Source organism: Eriocheir sinensis, chromosome 57 (genome assembly GCF_024679095.1).
Source record: "Eriocheir sinensis breed Jianghai 21 chromosome 57, ASM2467909v1, whole genome shotgun sequence".
In the NCBI taxonomy this organism is placed as follows: Eukaryota; Metazoa; Arthropoda; class Malacostraca; order Decapoda; family Varunidae; genus Eriocheir; species Eriocheir sinensis.
Window position 1 is genome coordinate 5189844 of NC_066565.1, and position 17168 is coordinate 5207011.

At 44.5% G+C, this 17168-nt stretch overlaps 1 protein-coding gene across 6 annotated transcripts in view; it reads right to left on the reverse strand.

Annotated features, from left to right (window-relative positions):
- LOC126984702 (constitutive coactivator of peroxisome proliferator-activated receptor gamma-like) overlaps positions 1 to 17168 on the reverse strand; it is a 53563-nt gene that overhangs the window by 24732 nt on the left and 11663 nt on the right. For all 6 annotated transcript variants that reach the window (XM_050838602.1, XM_050838599.1, XM_050838601.1 and 3 more), the window contains exons 4-8: positions 14964 to 15119; positions 12834 to 13089; positions 9964 to 10150; positions 8775 to 8886; positions 5920 to 6118 (exon numbers count right to left, since the gene is read on the reverse strand). In XM_050838602.1, coding sequence (XP_050694559.1) covers positions 5920 to 6118; positions 8775 to 8886; positions 9964 to 10150; positions 12834 to 13089; positions 14964 to 15119 — 910 coding nt within the window. The remainder of the gene's footprint in view (positions 1 to 5919; positions 6119 to 8774; positions 8887 to 9963; positions 10151 to 12833; positions 13090 to 14963; positions 15120 to 17168) is intronic.

Below are 17168 nucleotides of genomic sequence, written 5' to 3' on the forward strand. Positions count from 1 at the left end.
TGTGTTCAAACCCACTGTTGTCATCCTTGGTGGCTAAACCCAGACTGCTCATTCTGTACCTCCCCTTGACTTTCATATGGCAGGAAGTGGAAAAGAAAGTTGGAAAGTTTCGTTTAGTCGGCACAACATCTGTGGTCATATGCCGGAGAGAGACAGAAGGGGAAGGAATTATAGGAGGAAGGAACAGATCCCAGGAGACAGGACACAACCCCCGATTAATACCTGGGTATCCGAAAAGCCGCCCAAATTTTTCCACTCCGCCCGGGAATCGAACCCGGGCTCTCTCGGTTGTGAGCCGAGTGTGCTAACCACTGCACCACGAAGCCCTCTAAGTGGAAAAGAAGTGTGAAGATCTATGGCCTCTACTGCTTCCTTTCAACAGTAAAGGAAGCAGCTCTTTACTCTTTACTTTTATCTTTTATAGGAGCGGCGAGTAGCGGGCTCTTTTTGTACTCTTTTTATTGCCCTTGAGCCGTGTCTGATGTAAAAAAAAAATATATATAAATAAAAGCTCAAGGGCACAAAAAACATCCAATTAATGCTGCTCCCACAAAGAAAAGAGTTAGTGGCAGTAACGAGGGAGTGTTGACTTGGGTTAGTGAGGTGTCTAACTTCATGGAAAGCAGCGAGACATCACATGAATTTAACTGACTTTTCTTTAAACTGTTTCCGGTCACTCTCACACCAAATACTGGCAATGAGCTAGTACTTGCCTACAATTTATTCAGCCTCACAGCCTGTCTCTCTACTATATACACTCGACCCTCGATTTAACGGACCCCGATTTAACGGACCCCGATTTAACGGACCCCGATTTAACGGACCCCGATTTAACGGATTTTGGATTTAACGGACGACAAAATCTCAACGGACATAGATTTGTCCAGTGTGACACTGGCTTTAGAAATATGAAAACCCTAAACAGAAGGCATCAGGCCGCGTCATGAGGCCGCGACGCACAAATTACAAACACACACACTGCCTCATGGCCTCTAGCTCCGCCCACTTTTTGGCCGCCCGACATTACGCATCGTATAGTGAGTGTCCGCCTTTATGGGGAAAAATTGAAAGCCGTCAACATCTTGCGCTTGGCCACCCATCTGGCCAGCCAAACGCACACGTGCAGACACCCCCAGCCGTGCGCCAGGCCTGGCCCCAAGCAGCTGACGGGCGGCTGATGACGGTGATGGCGATGATGAGTGTCGGCGGCGAGGCCCCTGCTTCGGCGGCACCCGAACGACATCCCCATCGGGGCCCGCGTGTGTGTGGGTGTGTTTATTATGGGTTTGGGCTTCTCAATTTGCCAATTCCCATCCTGCACATGATGCACGGGACCCCTTTCCTTTCTCCCATCTCTTCTCTTTGAAAAGAAGAAATGGGAGAAAAGAAAGAAGTTCGTGGAAAACAAGAATTAGCAAATTGAGGAGCCCGGGCCCACAATAAACACAGCCACACACACATGGGCCCCAAGGAAAGCACCGCCCGAGCGGTGCCGATGCGGGGGCCATGCCGCCGACACCCATCACCACCACCACCATCATCAGTTGCCCATCAGCTGCTCAATCCTGGTGCGTGGCCGGGGCCACTAGCACACATGCGCCTGGCCGCCTGGATCATAAAAAAAAAAAATAATAATAATAATAATAATGATAAAAAAATGTTCCGAGCTAGAAGGGAGGCTGGGTAGATTTGTCCAGTGTGACACCAGCTTTAGAAAAGTCAAAACTGTATTTTCAAGCAACGGACATTTTCAACCTTTTAATCCGTTAAATCAAGGGCCGAGTGTATGGTAAAAAAAATTATCGCAGAGGCCGGCTCAGTGGTTTGGTAAATGTTCGGTACAGATTGCCATGTCTGGGGGAGCTTGTACGTGTGCCTGGCTGCTAAGAGTGAGTGAGATCATGTGGATGGCAGGTGGTACTCAGCGGCCTTATGAATGCATGGCTGCCAGCAGGGTTCGGAGCAAGAGGAAGGTATTAGAATCCACCAGCTGAGGAGTGACAAGTTTTCCTGAAGGAGTAACAAAATTTTCCCCAAGACATACACTGACAGTTTTGAGTGTGCGTACATAAAAATAAAGTCCAGTACGATAGTGTTTTGATGGCACGGTCAGCGGACATAAAGAACACAAGTATGAAGGGTTTATCAGAGCACCGCGCCATTGTGCAGGAGGGAGCACAGGGACAGGGAGGGGAGGCCATGGTGGGGTCTCTTCCACACCACTCACAAGACACAAAACTGAGCATCACACACATGGGGAGGCAAACAAGAAGACAAATACCGATCATAGCTGCAACAATAACAATGATAATAAGAATAAGTTGAATAAGAATAATGATACTAATAGCAAAAAGGATAATAGTGGAATAATCATAATGTTGTCTTTCTCCTACCATCTTTGCTTTTAGTGGAAACAGTGGAACTTTACTTAAGTCTCCATTAATTAAACTTAAAGTAAATGTTTAGCTTCAATGAACTTATGTCTCTCTCTTTTTGAATTATAGTGACTCTCTCTGATAAAATAACCACAGCTTCCTCAGAATACAATTGACTTAACTAATACATGGGAGCAACAACACCAATAATAATAATAATAATAACAATAATAATAATAATAATAATAATAATAATAATAATAATAATGATAATAATAATAATAATAATGATAATAATAATAATAATAAAGTTTGTTCTGTGGTCTACAAGTGAAAAAATGTCTTCCAACTAAATATGAAAAAAAGGTTCACACTAAAATTGCTCATGTTTGTCGCTCTGAGGCGTCACTGTTTTAAGACCTCTCAGAAACACATTTACTAACAATAAATAAAAAAATATAAATAAATCAATTAAAACAAAAAACTATCTCTTGAAAATCTTGGTCAAAATTAGAGCAAAAGATTGAGGCAAAAAAAGTCTGCATTTCAATGTCCTTGTACAGCCAACACACATTCAGCGGAGGAAGGGAACACTGCACTGCACTACACACAGAGATGAACTGCCACCAAAAGTCTGCAATCTGTGTCTTAACAGTAAAGAAATACAATCGTCAGAATTTAGACAAACTGGAAATTCTTATTTTTTCCTCTGAATGAATTACGTACAAAATCCTTTAATCTAAACTCTATTAGTAAAATACTCCAGTCGTCAGATTTCGGGCAAACAGGACTGTCAAGGCTTGAAGCCTGAACCAATTGTCAACACACTTGTAAGCCAGGAATTACACAGCGGCCTCGCACCCAACGAGTCATTGTGTTTCATGTCCAATGCAGCATTTTTATGACAAGTATTTAAAACAAATTATTGTGACACATTTTAATGGCTCAGCGTGCAACAAACCAAGTTGACACGAGGCCAAAATCCACAGAGATTTATGTAACATATGGAAAGATTATCCATGGCACACTGCACCCGTCCACTCAGCCAGTCAGCCTGCTGTATGGTGTGGGACGCCGGCCAGTAATATGAGCAGGTGGTAATGTAATGCACAGAACTGACCAGTCTGCCTGCCCCCACACCCATGATGGTTCTTTATTGATTTTTACTGTATTTTTTTAAGTATTTTCAGAAACTCTCCAAAACACAAATTTCGTCCAACATGATGTGATCTCTGACTTAAGTCCCACATTGGACATGAGGCCACTGTACTTATCAAACACCGACAGTCTTAATTCTTTAACAAAAAAATTGTCACGAAAAAAGTGGTCTGAAGTCTGGAGTGAGGGAAACTATATAAAAGCTCATGGATTAACAGACTTTTGGTGTACAAATAAACTTGGCAGCAGGAGGAGGAGGAGGAGGATGAACTAAGAACTAGAAAAGGTTATAACAGGCACCCACACACACACTGCACTAAAAAGAGAATATAATCAGCAGGAAAAATGCCGTGCTTTCTTTTGTCACACTGAAAAGAAATGATAAAAAATAAACATCAACATCACAGACAAAAGCTAGGGAACAGAACACCAGGGGAAGTTTAGAGGGGGACAAACACACCTACAGACACACACACGGACGGACATGTACAGAAAAGGGAAATATTTACTATGCACAAAAACACGGATTAGGAAAAAGGACACAGGGAAAAGTTTACAAGGCTAGAGAAATTAGGGAACAGAACACCAGGGGAAGTTTAGAAGGGGACAAACACACCTACAGACACTCACACACACGGACAGACATGTACAGAAAAGGGAAATATTTACTATGCACAAAAACACGGATTAGGAAAAAGGACACTAGAAAAAGTTTACAAGGCTAGAGAAAACACACACACACACAAATGGACTATAAATGGCGCAAAATCACTGCCACCCAAAAATAAACAAAAAAGAAAGAGAAAAACAAACACCTATCCCCAGCCACTCGCTTAAAAAAATAATGGGACAAAATTTGACGCCTTGAATTATGAAAAAATATATCGAAGAAACTAACTTTGCCACTGCGCATGTGAACCGTAAAGTATACCTCTCAGAAAAGCGACATTTCTTGAAGGGGAAAATATTATAAAATGAGAACAACTGAAATCTGAAGAACGACAAATAAAGGATATATGGGAATTCAAGGCAAGGACCGTAGCATTGAATAACACACCACAGGATAATAAAAATGAACAAATGAACAGAATGGACGCCTTACCCTTTCCCGACGCAACATAACAAAAATCTACACTTGCAATATCGATAAAAAAATACGAAATAGACAAAACTGAAAGCCGATAGGGAAATTTGGGACAAGAAACGCCATAGGATTAAAAAAACGAAAAAGATAAACAGAATGGATGTCTTACCCTTTGCTGGCACAACAAAACTCTATACGTACCGACAAAAAAGACGAAAAATGCTGAAAAGGACCAAAAAAAAGGGCATAGGGAAATTCAGGGCAAGGAACACACCATTATACAACAAAAAATAGTAAATAGATTAACCGAATGGAAGGGGAAAAAAATATAAAAAGGGGACAACTGAAATCTGAAGAACGACAAATAAAGGATATATGGGAATTCAAGGCAAGGACCGTAGCATTGAATAACACACCACGGGATAATAAAAACGAACGAATGAACAGAATGGACGCCTTACCCTTTCCTGACACAACATAACAAAAATCTACACTTGCAATATCGATAAAAAAATACGAAATAGACAAAAATGAAAGCTGATGGGGAAATTTGGGACAAGGAACGCCATAGGATACTAAAAACGAAAAAGATAAACAGAATGGATGTCTTACCCTTTGCTGGCACAACAAAACTCTATACGTACCGACAAAAAAGACGAAAAATGCTGAGAAGGACCAAAAAATAAACACACCATAAAAAAGATATCTTACCCCTTGCTGACATCACAAAAATTTACACCTACAAAAAATATATATAAAAAAAAACATGAAATAGATAAAAAAACGCAGATATGGAAATTCGGGGCAAAGAACGCCTTAAAAATAAATAAATAAATAAATAAAAAATAAATAAATAAATATCTTACCCCTTGCTGACATAACAAAAATTTACACCTACAAAAAATATATGAAAAAAAAACATGAAATAGATAAAAAAAAAACGCAGATATGGAAATTCGGGGCAAAGAACGCCTTAAAAAAAAAAAAAAAAAAAAAAAAAATCTTACCCCTTGCTGACATAACAAAAATTTACACCTACAATTAATAAAAAAAAAAAGCATGAAATAGAAGGAAAAAAAAGCAGATATGGGAATTCGGGACAAGGAACGGCATAAAAAAAATGAAAAAAATAAAAGTCTTACCCTTTACTAACATCACCAAAATTCTCACCTACATGAAATAGATAAAAAAACGCAGATATATGGAAATTCGGGGCAAGGAACGGCACCAACAAGAACACGTCACACGGAAATAAAAATTAATACGTATAAAAAAAAAAAAAAATATTAACGGATGTCTTACCTTTAGCCGACTTCTGCAGGATGCGATACACCCTTGACCGCAGCGGCTGGAACACGATGGCGCCGGAGGGAAGGTTCGACGTGTAGTCCTCCAGGGTGGTGGACGACTCGTAGGACTCGCCGCGCAGGATGGCAAACAAGTGGCGGCCGAGCTCAGAGTTGATGTGTCTGAGGTGCACTCGTTCCATAATGTCCATACCCTACTGGGATGGTGAGAAATGAGTGATTGTGTGTTGTGGGCGGGGGTGTTGTGTTGTGCTGTGGGGTGGTATGGTGGATGCAGACGAGTGTTGTGCTGTATTGTGTGTTTGTGTGTTGTGGGTGGGGGTGTTGTGTTGTGCTGTGGGGTGGCGTGGTGTATGCAGACGAGTGTTGTGCTGTATTGTGTGTTTGTGTGTTGTGGGCGGGGGTGTTGTGTTGTGCTGTGGGGTGGCGTGGTGGATGCAGACGAGTGTTGTGCTGTATTGTGTGTTTGTGTGTTGTGGGCGGGGGTGTTGTGTTGTGCTGTGGGGTGGTATGGTGGATGCAGTTGAGTGTTGTGCTGTATTGTGTGTTTGTGTGTTGTGGGCGGGGGTGTTGTGTTGTGCTGTGGGGTGGTATAGTGGATGCAGACGAGTGTTGTGCTGTATTGTGTGTTTGTGTATTGTGGGCGGGGGTGTTGTGTTGTGCTGTGGGGTGGCGTGGTGTATGCAGTTGAGTGTTGTGCTGTATTGTGTGTTTGTGTGTTGTGGGGCGGGGGTGTTGTGTTGTGCTGTGGGGTGGCGTAGTGGATGCAGACGAGTGTTGTGCTGTATTGTGTGTTTGTGTGTTGTGGGCGGGGGTGTTGTGTTGTGCTGTGGGGTGGCGTGGTGTATGCAGACGAGTGTTGTGCTGTATTGTGTGTTTGTGTATTGTGGGCGGGGGTGTTGTGTTGTGCTGTGGGGTGGCGTGGTGTATGCAGTTGAGTGTTGTGCTGTATTGTGTGTTTGTGTGTTGTGGGCGGGGGTGTTGTGTTGTGCTGTGGGGTGGCGTGGTGTATGCAGACGAGTGTTGTGCTGTATTGTGTGTTTGTGTGTTGTGGGCGGGGGTGTTGTGTTGTGCTGTGGGGTGGCGTGGTGGATGCAGACGAGTGTGTTGTGGTGTATTGTGTTGTGGGGCTGGGCGTTGTGTTGTGCTGTGGGGTGGCGTGGTGGATGCAGTTGAGTGTTGTGCTGTATTGTGTGTTTGTGTGTTGTGGGCGGGGGTGTTGTGTTGTGCTGTGGGGTGGCGTGGTGGATGCAGACGAGTGTGTTGTGGTGTATTGTGTTGTGGGGCTGGGGGTGTTGTGTTGTGCTGTGGGGTGGCGTGGTGGATGCAGTCGAGTGTTGTGCTGTATTGTGTGTTTGTGTGTTGTGGGCGGGGGTGTTGTGTTGTGCTGTGGGGTGGCGTGGTGGATGCAGACGAGTGTTGTGCTGTATTGTGTGTTTGTGTGTTGTGGGGCGGGGGTGTTGTGTTGTGCTGTGGGGTGGTATGGTGGATGCAGTTGAGTGTTGTGCTGTATTGTGTGTTTGTGTGTTGTGGGGCGGGGGTGTTGTGTTGTGCTGTGGGGTGGTATGGTGTATGGAGTCGAGTGCTGTGCTGTATTGTGTGTTTGTGTGTTGTGGGGCTGGGGGTGTTGTGTTGGGGGGTGGTATGGTGTAAGCAGTTGAGTGTTGTGCTGTATTGTGTGTTTGTGCGTTGTGGGCGGGGGTGTTGTGTTGTGCTGTGGGGTGGTATGGTGTATGCAGACGAGTGTTGTGCTGTATTGTGTCGTGAGTGTGTTGCGAGGTGAGGAGGAGGAGGAGGAGGAAAATGAAAGAAAAGGATGAATTAAAAAAGAAAGAAGAGGGACAAAATGAAGGAGGAGGAAGGAAAGGAAAAAAGACAAAAGAAAAGGTCAAATTAATAAAAGAAAGAAGAGGAGAGATAAGGAAGAGGAGGAAAGGAAGGACAAAAGAAAAGGTCAAATTGAAAAAAGAAAGTAGAGGAGAGAAAAGAAAGGGGGGGGAGGTGAGGTGTGTGTTGTGTGTGTATGTCTCGTGTTGTGTTGTGTGTGTGTGAGAGTGTGTGCGTGAGGTGTGTGTTGTGTGTGTGTGTCTTGCGTTGTGTTGTGTGTGTGTGAGAGTGTGTGCGTGAGGTGTGTGTTGTGTGTGTGTGAGAGTGTGTGCGTGAGGTGTGTGTTGTGTGTGTGTGTCTTGCGTTGTGTTGTGTGTGTGTGAGAGTGTGTGCGTGAGGTGTGTGTTGTGTGTGTGTGTGCGTGAGGTGTGTGTTGTGTGTGTGTGTCTTGTGTTGTGTTGTGTGTGTGTGAGAGTGTGTGCATGAGGTGTGTGTTGTGTGTGTGTGTCTCGCGTTGTGTTGTGTGTGTGTGAGAATGTGTGTGCGTGCGTAAGAGTGTGTGTCGTTGTTACATTCATCTGTGTGTATGTGTGTGTGTGTGTGTGTGTGTGTGTGTGTGTGTGTGTAAGTACATTTCAAATTTACCACAACAACAAAAATATCCCACCTCTTACATGATAAAATTAATGAAAAACTGTTAAAATATACTCAACACACTTACTCAACACAACAAAGACTATGAGTACTAAACTAAACACTTATATTCAACCTTACAGACTGAATGAATAAACTATACACACACTAATCAAAGACTGTATAAACTGACTACGCACACTTAAAAACAACTGTATAAAATGATAATCAACACACTTATTTTCAACATTACACAACACACACTTACATTCAACACGGTATAAACAGACTTCAAACACTACAACTATACTATCAATAAGCTGAACACACACTTCTACTCTACACAAAAACAAAGGTCCGCGTTCTCAGAGGAGCCCCGCAGCCCCGTACCTCAGTGTCTGTGGGCTGGTTGGTGTACTCGCAGGGCGCTTCAATGTCCAGCTGATACATGCCTATTCCCTCCGCCAGCAGATGGGCACGGTTCTCATCTCGCAGAACAACCCTGAGGAGGAGGAGGAGGAGGTGGTGAAGGAGGGATAGGAGGGACAGAAAGAGGAATAGGGAGGAGAAAGAGGAGCAGGAGGAGGGACAGAAAGAGGAATAGAGAGAAGGAGAAAGAGGAGCAGGAGGAGGGACAGAAAGAGGAATAGAGAGAAGGAAGAAGAGAAGGAGGAGGAGGGATGAATAGCAGCAGAATGGGAACAGAAGTAAGATGAAGAGGAGGAGGAGGGACAGAAAATGGAATAGACAGAATTAGGAAGAAGAGGAGAAGAAGAAGGAGAAGGGATGCATAGAGGAAGAATGGAGACAAGTAAGATGAAGAGAAGGAGGAGGAGGAGGAGGAGGAGGAGAAGGGACATGAGACAGAGGGAGGAATAAAGACACCAGGAGGAAGAGGAGAAGAAGGAAGAGAGACAAAAAGAGGAGGAAGAGAAGAAGACACAAATGAAGGAATAAGGAAAGGAGGAGGAAGAGGAAGGAGGAGGAAGAAGAGGGGAAGGAATAGAGACAAACAGAGGAGGAACAGGAACAGGAGGAGGAAGAGAAGAAGAAGGGACAAATGGAGGAATAAGGAAAGGAGGAGGAAGAGGAAGGAAGAGGAGAAGGAGGAACCTCATAACAACCCCCCCTTACAAGTTCACAACCTCACAAACACATTCTTAACCCCAAACCTATCTTCTATACCCCAAGAACAACCCCCCAACAACCTCATAACACCCCTCCCCCTTACAAGTTCACAACCTCACCTCCCAACACACACTTCACAAACTAATACTTAACCCCAAACCCATCTTCTACAACCCCAAGAACATTCCAACAACCTCATAACATCCCCCCTTACAAGCTCACAACCTCACCTCCCTACACGCACTTCAAATACTCATTCTCAACCCCAAAACCTATCTTCTACAACCCCCAACAACCTCATAACACCCCCCTTACAAGTTCACAACCTCACCTCACTACATGCACTTCAAAAACCCATTCTCAACCCCAAACCCATCTTCTACACCCCAAGAATCCTCCCCCCCACTACAACCTCATAACACCCCCACACGCCATCCCGGCCCCTCCGTACCTGGCCAGGGAAGGGAGTTGCTGGTTGAGTTGTTCCATCGGCGGCTGGTTGTTGATAAATGTTGCCACCTTGGGAATGAGAATCTCTGGCGGGGGGCGGTTGTGGTGGCGGTGGAGGTGATGCATGGATATCTTGAGTGTCTGTTGGTGGAAGAGCAGCAGGTCCTCTTGGTGGATGACGTCGTTACCTGCGGAGTGGCGGAGGAGTGGTGGAGAATGGTAGGGAAAGTTGGAAAGTTTCGTTTAGTCGGCGCAACATCTGTGGTCATATGCCGGAGAGAGACAGAAGGGGGAGGAGTTACATATAGGACACAACCCCCGATTAATACCTGGTACCCATTCACTGCTGGGTGGACAGGGCCGTAGGGTATCAGAACAGCCACCCAAAAGCAAAGGGAGTGATGGTGGAGTGGTGGAGTAGGAGCATATGGTAGTGGAAATAAAAGGAGTGATGGTGAGGTGGAGTGGGAAGGATCAGTAGAGAGTAAGTGGTTGTGATGTCGTGGACCCATCAGATGCAGAGTCACCTTCCAAAACACACTCAGTTAACCCGGTAGCAGCGACGGGCCAAATTTGTGGCTTTACCGTGTAGCAGCGACGGGCCAAATTTGTGGCTTTACCGTGTAGCAGTGATGGGCCAAATTTGTGGCTTTACCGTGTAGCAGTGATGGGCCAAATTTGTGGCTTTACCGTGTAGCAGCGACAGGCCAAATTTGTGGCTTTACCGTGAAGCAGTGAGGGGCCAAGTTTGTGGCTTTACCGTGTAGCAGTGATGGGCCAAATTTGTGGCTTTACCGTGTAGCAGCGACGGGCCAAATTTGTGGCTTTACCGTGTAGCAGCGACAGGCCAAATTTGTGGCTTTACCGTGTAGCAGTGATGGGCCAAATTTGTGGCTTTACCGTGTAGCAGTGATGGGCCAAATTTGTGGCTTTACCGTGTAGCAGCGACGGGCCAAATTTGTGGCTTTACCGTGTAGCAGCGACGGGCCAAATTTGTGGCTTTACCGTGTAGCAGTGATGGGCCAAATTTGTGGCTTTACCGTGTAGCAGTGACGGGCCAAATTTGTGGCTTTACTGTGTAGCAGCGACGGGCCAAATTTGTGGCTTTACCGTGTAGCAGCGACGGGCCAAATTTGTAGCTTTAACATGTAGCAGTGATGGGCCAAATTTGTGGCTTTACCGTGTAGCAGCGATGGGCCAAATTTGTAGCTTTAACATGTAGCAGTGACGGGCCAAATTTGGGGCTTTACCATGTAGGAGTGATGGGCCAAATTTGTGCTTTACCGTGTACCAGCGACAGGCCAAATTTGTGGCTTTACTGTGTAGCAGCGACGGGCCAAATTTGTGGCTTTACTGTGTAGCAGTGACGGGCCAAATTTGTGGCTTTACCGTGTAGCAGCGACGGGCCAAATTTGTGCCATGATATAAACCCATCAAAATAGATGATACATAAACTGATCACAAATGCTTTGATATATATTTTGAAATCGCTTGTGTGAGAGATGATCTTTTCTCATTGTTCTCGCTTAGAGGGACCATTAAGGAGCATGATCCCCGCTGCTACTGGGTTAAGGTGGTTACTCTTCTAGCCAGACTGGAAGAGGAGATGGTTTGATCCACAGCACCAGAAGGTCATTTTGGGTACGGATTAATTTCTTGAGTGCTTTGTGACATGAAGAGGTCAATGGATTTCGGGCAATACAGTGAAGGGGCAGAAAATAGCAATGAGTATGAGTGGAGTAAATTGTTTTGTTTTTTTGTTTATATAGCAAAGAAGGAGGTTCAAAGGAAAGAAAAAAAAGATATAGAAAAAAAGCCTCGTATGTGTGTGTGCGGTGAGTAATCTTTTTAGGGGCAGTAAGTAGTGGGCTTTTTTTTTTTCATTGCTTTTCTTTTGAGCCCTTGAGCTGTCTCCTTTGCTGTAAAAAAAAAAAAAAATAAAAAATAAAAATAAAATAAAAAATAAATAAAAATGCTTATTAGTGATAGTGGTGGTGAATGGTGATGAAAGGGTGTTAAGGAATGAAGATGGTGAGGGTGGTGTGTCAATCCTTGGTGGTGATGATGGGGGAGTGGTGTACGAAGGGAGTGTGAGGAGACAAAACACAACTAGGTGAATACACACACACGCACACACACACATTCTGTCCCACTGCACTCAAAACCACCCACCAATAAGACAGGAGAAGACGCTGGTAAGGAAAGACACAAACCCACACACACATCCATCAAACAGGGGTGAAAGTAAGATTAGATTCTTGGCGGTACTGTCTTCAAAAGTGTACCCCTGCGTCCCAGCTGTAGACGGCTGTATATCTCTTCCCGGTACAGTGGACCCCTGTGCACGCGACACTGGACACCACTCATCTCATCTAGAACCCGTGAGAAACTGAGAATGCGAGCCACTCAGGCAGTGCTGTCGACTCTGATGGACGAAAATGCTCAAGACTGGGTATCCAAATCTGCTAGAAATCCGCCAAATACAATGAGCTACTTTGCAATACGAGCGTTTCATGTTTACAAACAAATCCTATCACCTGGTAGGTAGCCAGGGGTGAAAGTTGTGTCTTCAAAAGCATACCCCCGCGTACCAGTTGTAGATGGCTGTATATCTCTTACCGGTACAGCGTAACACTGCGTACTGGCTTACTTTCACCCCTGCATACACACAAGCCACCCTTCACACCCACATCCCAGCTCCCATATCCCCCTCCACACCCATACACACCCATATCCACACCCACCAACAAAACAGGACAGCAAGGAAGGCGAGCCAGTAAAAAATGACACTACAACATACACACAAATACACCAAGGTAAATACACATGAACGCTTTCTCTCACACACCCCACAGCCACACCAGGACCCACCAATGAGGCAGGACAAGAGGGGGAGCTGGTCAACGGTGATATGCAGGACACGGCACAGCGCGTTCCTGTCGTACATCACCGTGTCCAGCGTCTCCAGGTTGAGGTGGTTGATGGAGAAGTAGTAGTGGGCCGTGTTGTAGATGATGTAGTCTGAGTCCTGCCCGAGGATCCCCATGGCCCCGTGTCTCTTAGCGTACTCGGCCACCGCCTTGTCACACTCGTCCAGACAGGTGTAGACGGGGCAGCCCAAGACGTCCTGTGAGGGAAGAGGAGGGGAGGGAGGGTGTTGTTAGGGGTTTGGGTGTGGGATGGTTTGCGTGGGTATGTTTGTGATGTGTCTGAGTTTGTTTGTGTTGTGTGGAAAATCATATCAGCCCAGCGCGGCAAATCTACAGACGATTAACTGGTGGATGTTCTTGCCCAATATAGCGGCATTTTTGCATAGCTTCACCTATCACCTGACTCATTCTTTGACCAAATAGTTGTAAATATTGCAGTCCAGAATCTGAAGGAGAGATGTCCGCAGTTCCCTCAATATGGCTGATCATCCCGCACGCACCGACGTAAGTGTCAACATTCAACACTCCCTGAACGTGCACGTACGTTCGCAAGAGAGGCATACATAACCAACTTCTATAGATCTGGACCTCCTCTTTCCAATGGTGTTTTTGGTTTTTAGCTGTGATGAATAGTTTTTGAGATACAGAGGTTAAAAGAGACCCCCCATTGGGCTGCCTGACTGCGCCTGAGGGGACAGTCGCGTCCCGTCCTGTGTGCAAGGAAAGGGTTAATAAGCACTAATGAGAGGCAACACCAACATATATAAGGTGGGTTTAAAAAAAATTTCACTTTGCTAAACCACTTTTTGCATGTTTTTCCATTATCTTACAATTGCTTAGGATTTTTAAAGCTCATAAAAAAAAAAAAAAAAATCGTCGGCACCACAGACAGGTCTGGGGTTGTAATGGCCGGCGCCGCGCGGGTTAAAGAAGACTGGCAGTGTAGTAGTTAAGTCTGTCTGTTTAGTATTTAATTTTGAACAATAACTGAAAAGTCAGAATGACTGAATCACTGATTCTGATGACTGATACCGACTGACTGATTGAGTCCGAGTCACTGTAAAAACAAAATCATTTCTGTGAGCAGCAGCATCACGCCGCGCTGCAAATGTTGTCTCCGATAGTTTTCAAAGTACCGCAAAAAAGTACACCATGATTTTTTAGTGCGGTCCGCGGTAGTGCGGTATTTTCAGAAATCTTGCGGTAGCGCGGTATTTTTTTTGTGATGCGGTACTACCACACTACCGCACTGAGTACCGCACTTGCCCACCTCTGTCCGGCACACACTCATTGCTGGGTGGACAGGGGCATGGGTTGAAAGAGACTGCCCATCCATCTCTACTCTGCCCACTTGGTTGTAAGGCAAGTGTGGTAATCACTGTGTGTGTTTATCTTTTAAAACTGACACATAATCAATTAAAATTTGCACATTCACACTAAAACACACACACATGTACCCTTAATAGTTGGAAATATGCCCTCAAACATTAGAGAAACATCAATAATTCAGTGTAAAATCTTGAAATGTGCAACACCGGGTACCCAAAATCAAACCCGAGCCTCCAGAATAGAAGTCAGGGTAGCTTGTGTGTTTACCTAGTTGTATTTACCTAGTTGTGACATAGGGGAAAAGAGCTACACTCGCGCTGTCCCGTCTCCATATCCTCTCTTATCCAACTTTTCCTTAAAATCATGAATGTTTCTTGCACAAACCACCTCCTCCTCCAGTCTATTCCACAGCTCAATGCTTCTGTTTGGGAAGCTAAACTTTTTCCACATCTCCCCTACACGTGGTCGCCCTCAACTTCTTTCCATGTCCTCTCGTTTCTCTCTCGCTCCACACACACAGGTCCTCTCCATCAAAACGCTCCACCCCGCTCGCCACCCTGTACACCGCTATCAGGTCTCCTCTCTCTCTTCTTCTCTCCAGGGTGTGCTTGTGTTTTGGTGTGAATGTGTAAATTTCAAATCATTATGGTGATGGAAACCAGGATTCAATACCCAGAACTCAGCAGCGTACATTCCCACATGCCCTCAAACCTTGCACTCAGCCACCACCACCTCCACCCACCTTGAAAATGATAGGTGTGAAGGCCGCCAGCCCCGTAGGAAGGAAGAAGTGCTTGCCATGCTCCAGTTCCTTGTTAGACTTGATGATGGTGAAGTAGTTAATCACGTCCTTCAAGTTCTCCAGGCGACGGTGGCTCCATGTCTCCCTCTTCCGCTCCTGTGGGGGGGGAGAAAGGAAGAGACGCGGGAGGAATAGGGACAGGAGGAGTAGGAGAAGTAGGAGGTGATAAAGTGGAGAAATTGATCAAAAAGGGAAGAGATGAAAGAGGAGGAGGAGGAGGAGGAGGAATGGGGGAATAAGAGGTAAGGTAATGTAATGTAAGGTAAGGTAAGGTAAGGTTAGGTAATGTAAAGTTAGGTAAGGTAAGGTAAGGTAAGGTAAGGTAAGGTTAGGTAAGGTAAGGTTGGGTAAGGTAAGGTAAGGTTAGGTAAGGTAAGGTAAGGTAAGGTAAGGTAAGGTTAGGTAAGTTAAGGTAAGGTAAGGTAAGGTTAGGTAAGTTAAGGTAAGGTAAGGTAAGGTAAGGTTAGGTAAGGTTAGGTAAGGTGAGGTAAGGTAAGGTAAGGTTAGGTAAGGTAAGGTAAGGTAAGGTTAGGTAAGGTTAGGTAAGGTGAGATAAGGTTAGGTAAGGTAAGGTAAGGTAAGGTAAGGTAAGGTAAGGTAAGGTAAGGTTAGGTAAGGTAAGGTAAGGTTAGGTAAGGTAAGGTAAAGTAAAGTTAGGTTAGGAAAGGTAAGGTAAGGTTAGGTAAGGTTAAGTAAGGTAAGGTAAGGTTAGGTTAGGTAAGGTAAGGTAAGGTAAGGTAAGGTAAGGTTAGGTAAGGTAAGGTAAAGTAAAGTTAGGTTAGGAAAGGTAAGGTAAGGTAAGGTTAGGTAAGGTTAAGTAAGGTAAGGTAAGATATGGTAAGGTTAGGTAAGGTAAGGTTAGGTAAGGTAAGGTGAGGTAAGGTGAGGTAAGGTTGGGTAAGGTAAGGTAAGGTAAGGTAAGGTTAGGTTAGGTAGAATAAGGTATGGAGAGAAATAAGATTAGGTAATGAAAGGTATGGTAAGGTAAGGTTAAGTAGAATAAGGTATAGAGATAATTAAGGTAAGGAAAGGAAAGGTAAGGTAAGGCAAGGTGAGGTAAGATATTGTAGGGTAAGATAAGGTTAGGTTAGATTAGGATAGATTAGGTTAGGATAGGTTAGGATAGGATAGATTAGGTTAGGATAGGTTAGGTTAGGATAGGTTAGGAGAGGATAGGGTAGGTTAGGATAGTTTAGGTTAGGATAGGTTAGGATAGGTTAGGGTAGGTAATACAAAATAAGAGAGGAGGAGGAGGAGAGAGAGAGAGAGAGAGAGAGAGAGAGAGATGAGATAAGAAAGCAGAGAAGAGAGAGAGAAGAGAGGAGGAGGATAAAAAAAAAGAATTAATATTGTCACTCTAATTATCATCATTTTTTAATCATTAGCCACACAAGGAAATTATGAAGATGCATATTATGATTAAAGTCCTCTCTCTCTCTGTCTCTCTCTCTCTCTCTCTCTCTCACAAACACACTATCCCTCATATCCACCCCCTTCACTTACTCACACACACACACACACACACTCACTCTTTACATACACACACTTTCCCTCAGCCTCACACACACACACACACACACACACTAGCCCGTATTCTCAACGTCTCGGCACCTCAGTTCGCCCGTTCTTTTTTTTCTTTTTCCTGTTTTTTTTTTTTTTTTACATCAGAGGACACGGCTCAAGGGCAACAAAAAGAGTACAAAAAAAGCAGAGCCCGCTACTCGCCGCTCCCACAATAATAGATAACAGTAAAGAGCAGACGTGGGCGCGGCACTGAAAAATCATTAGTGCGGTTGCGGTAGAGCGGTGCTTTTTCCGGAGTGCAATTGCGGCAGTGCGGTCCAATTTTTTTCTTTCCCGGTGCGGTACGCGGTGTGCGGTACTGCGGTAGTTAAGATAAAAGAAATACTTCGGTGTCTATCCTGGCTATCCAAACAAAGGAAGCATGCTTAAAATAGTACAATTGCCCTAATTTACAATACTTTCTTAAAATAAAAGAAATAATAAATCAAACAGCTATAAATGCACTTTTGGAATCAATTTATTTAATATTTATCATATTTTAGATATAATAGAAAAATATTCGCCGGTTTCCTCAGACCTCAGCTCTCCTCCTCCTCCTCCTCCTCCTCTTCCTCCTAATAA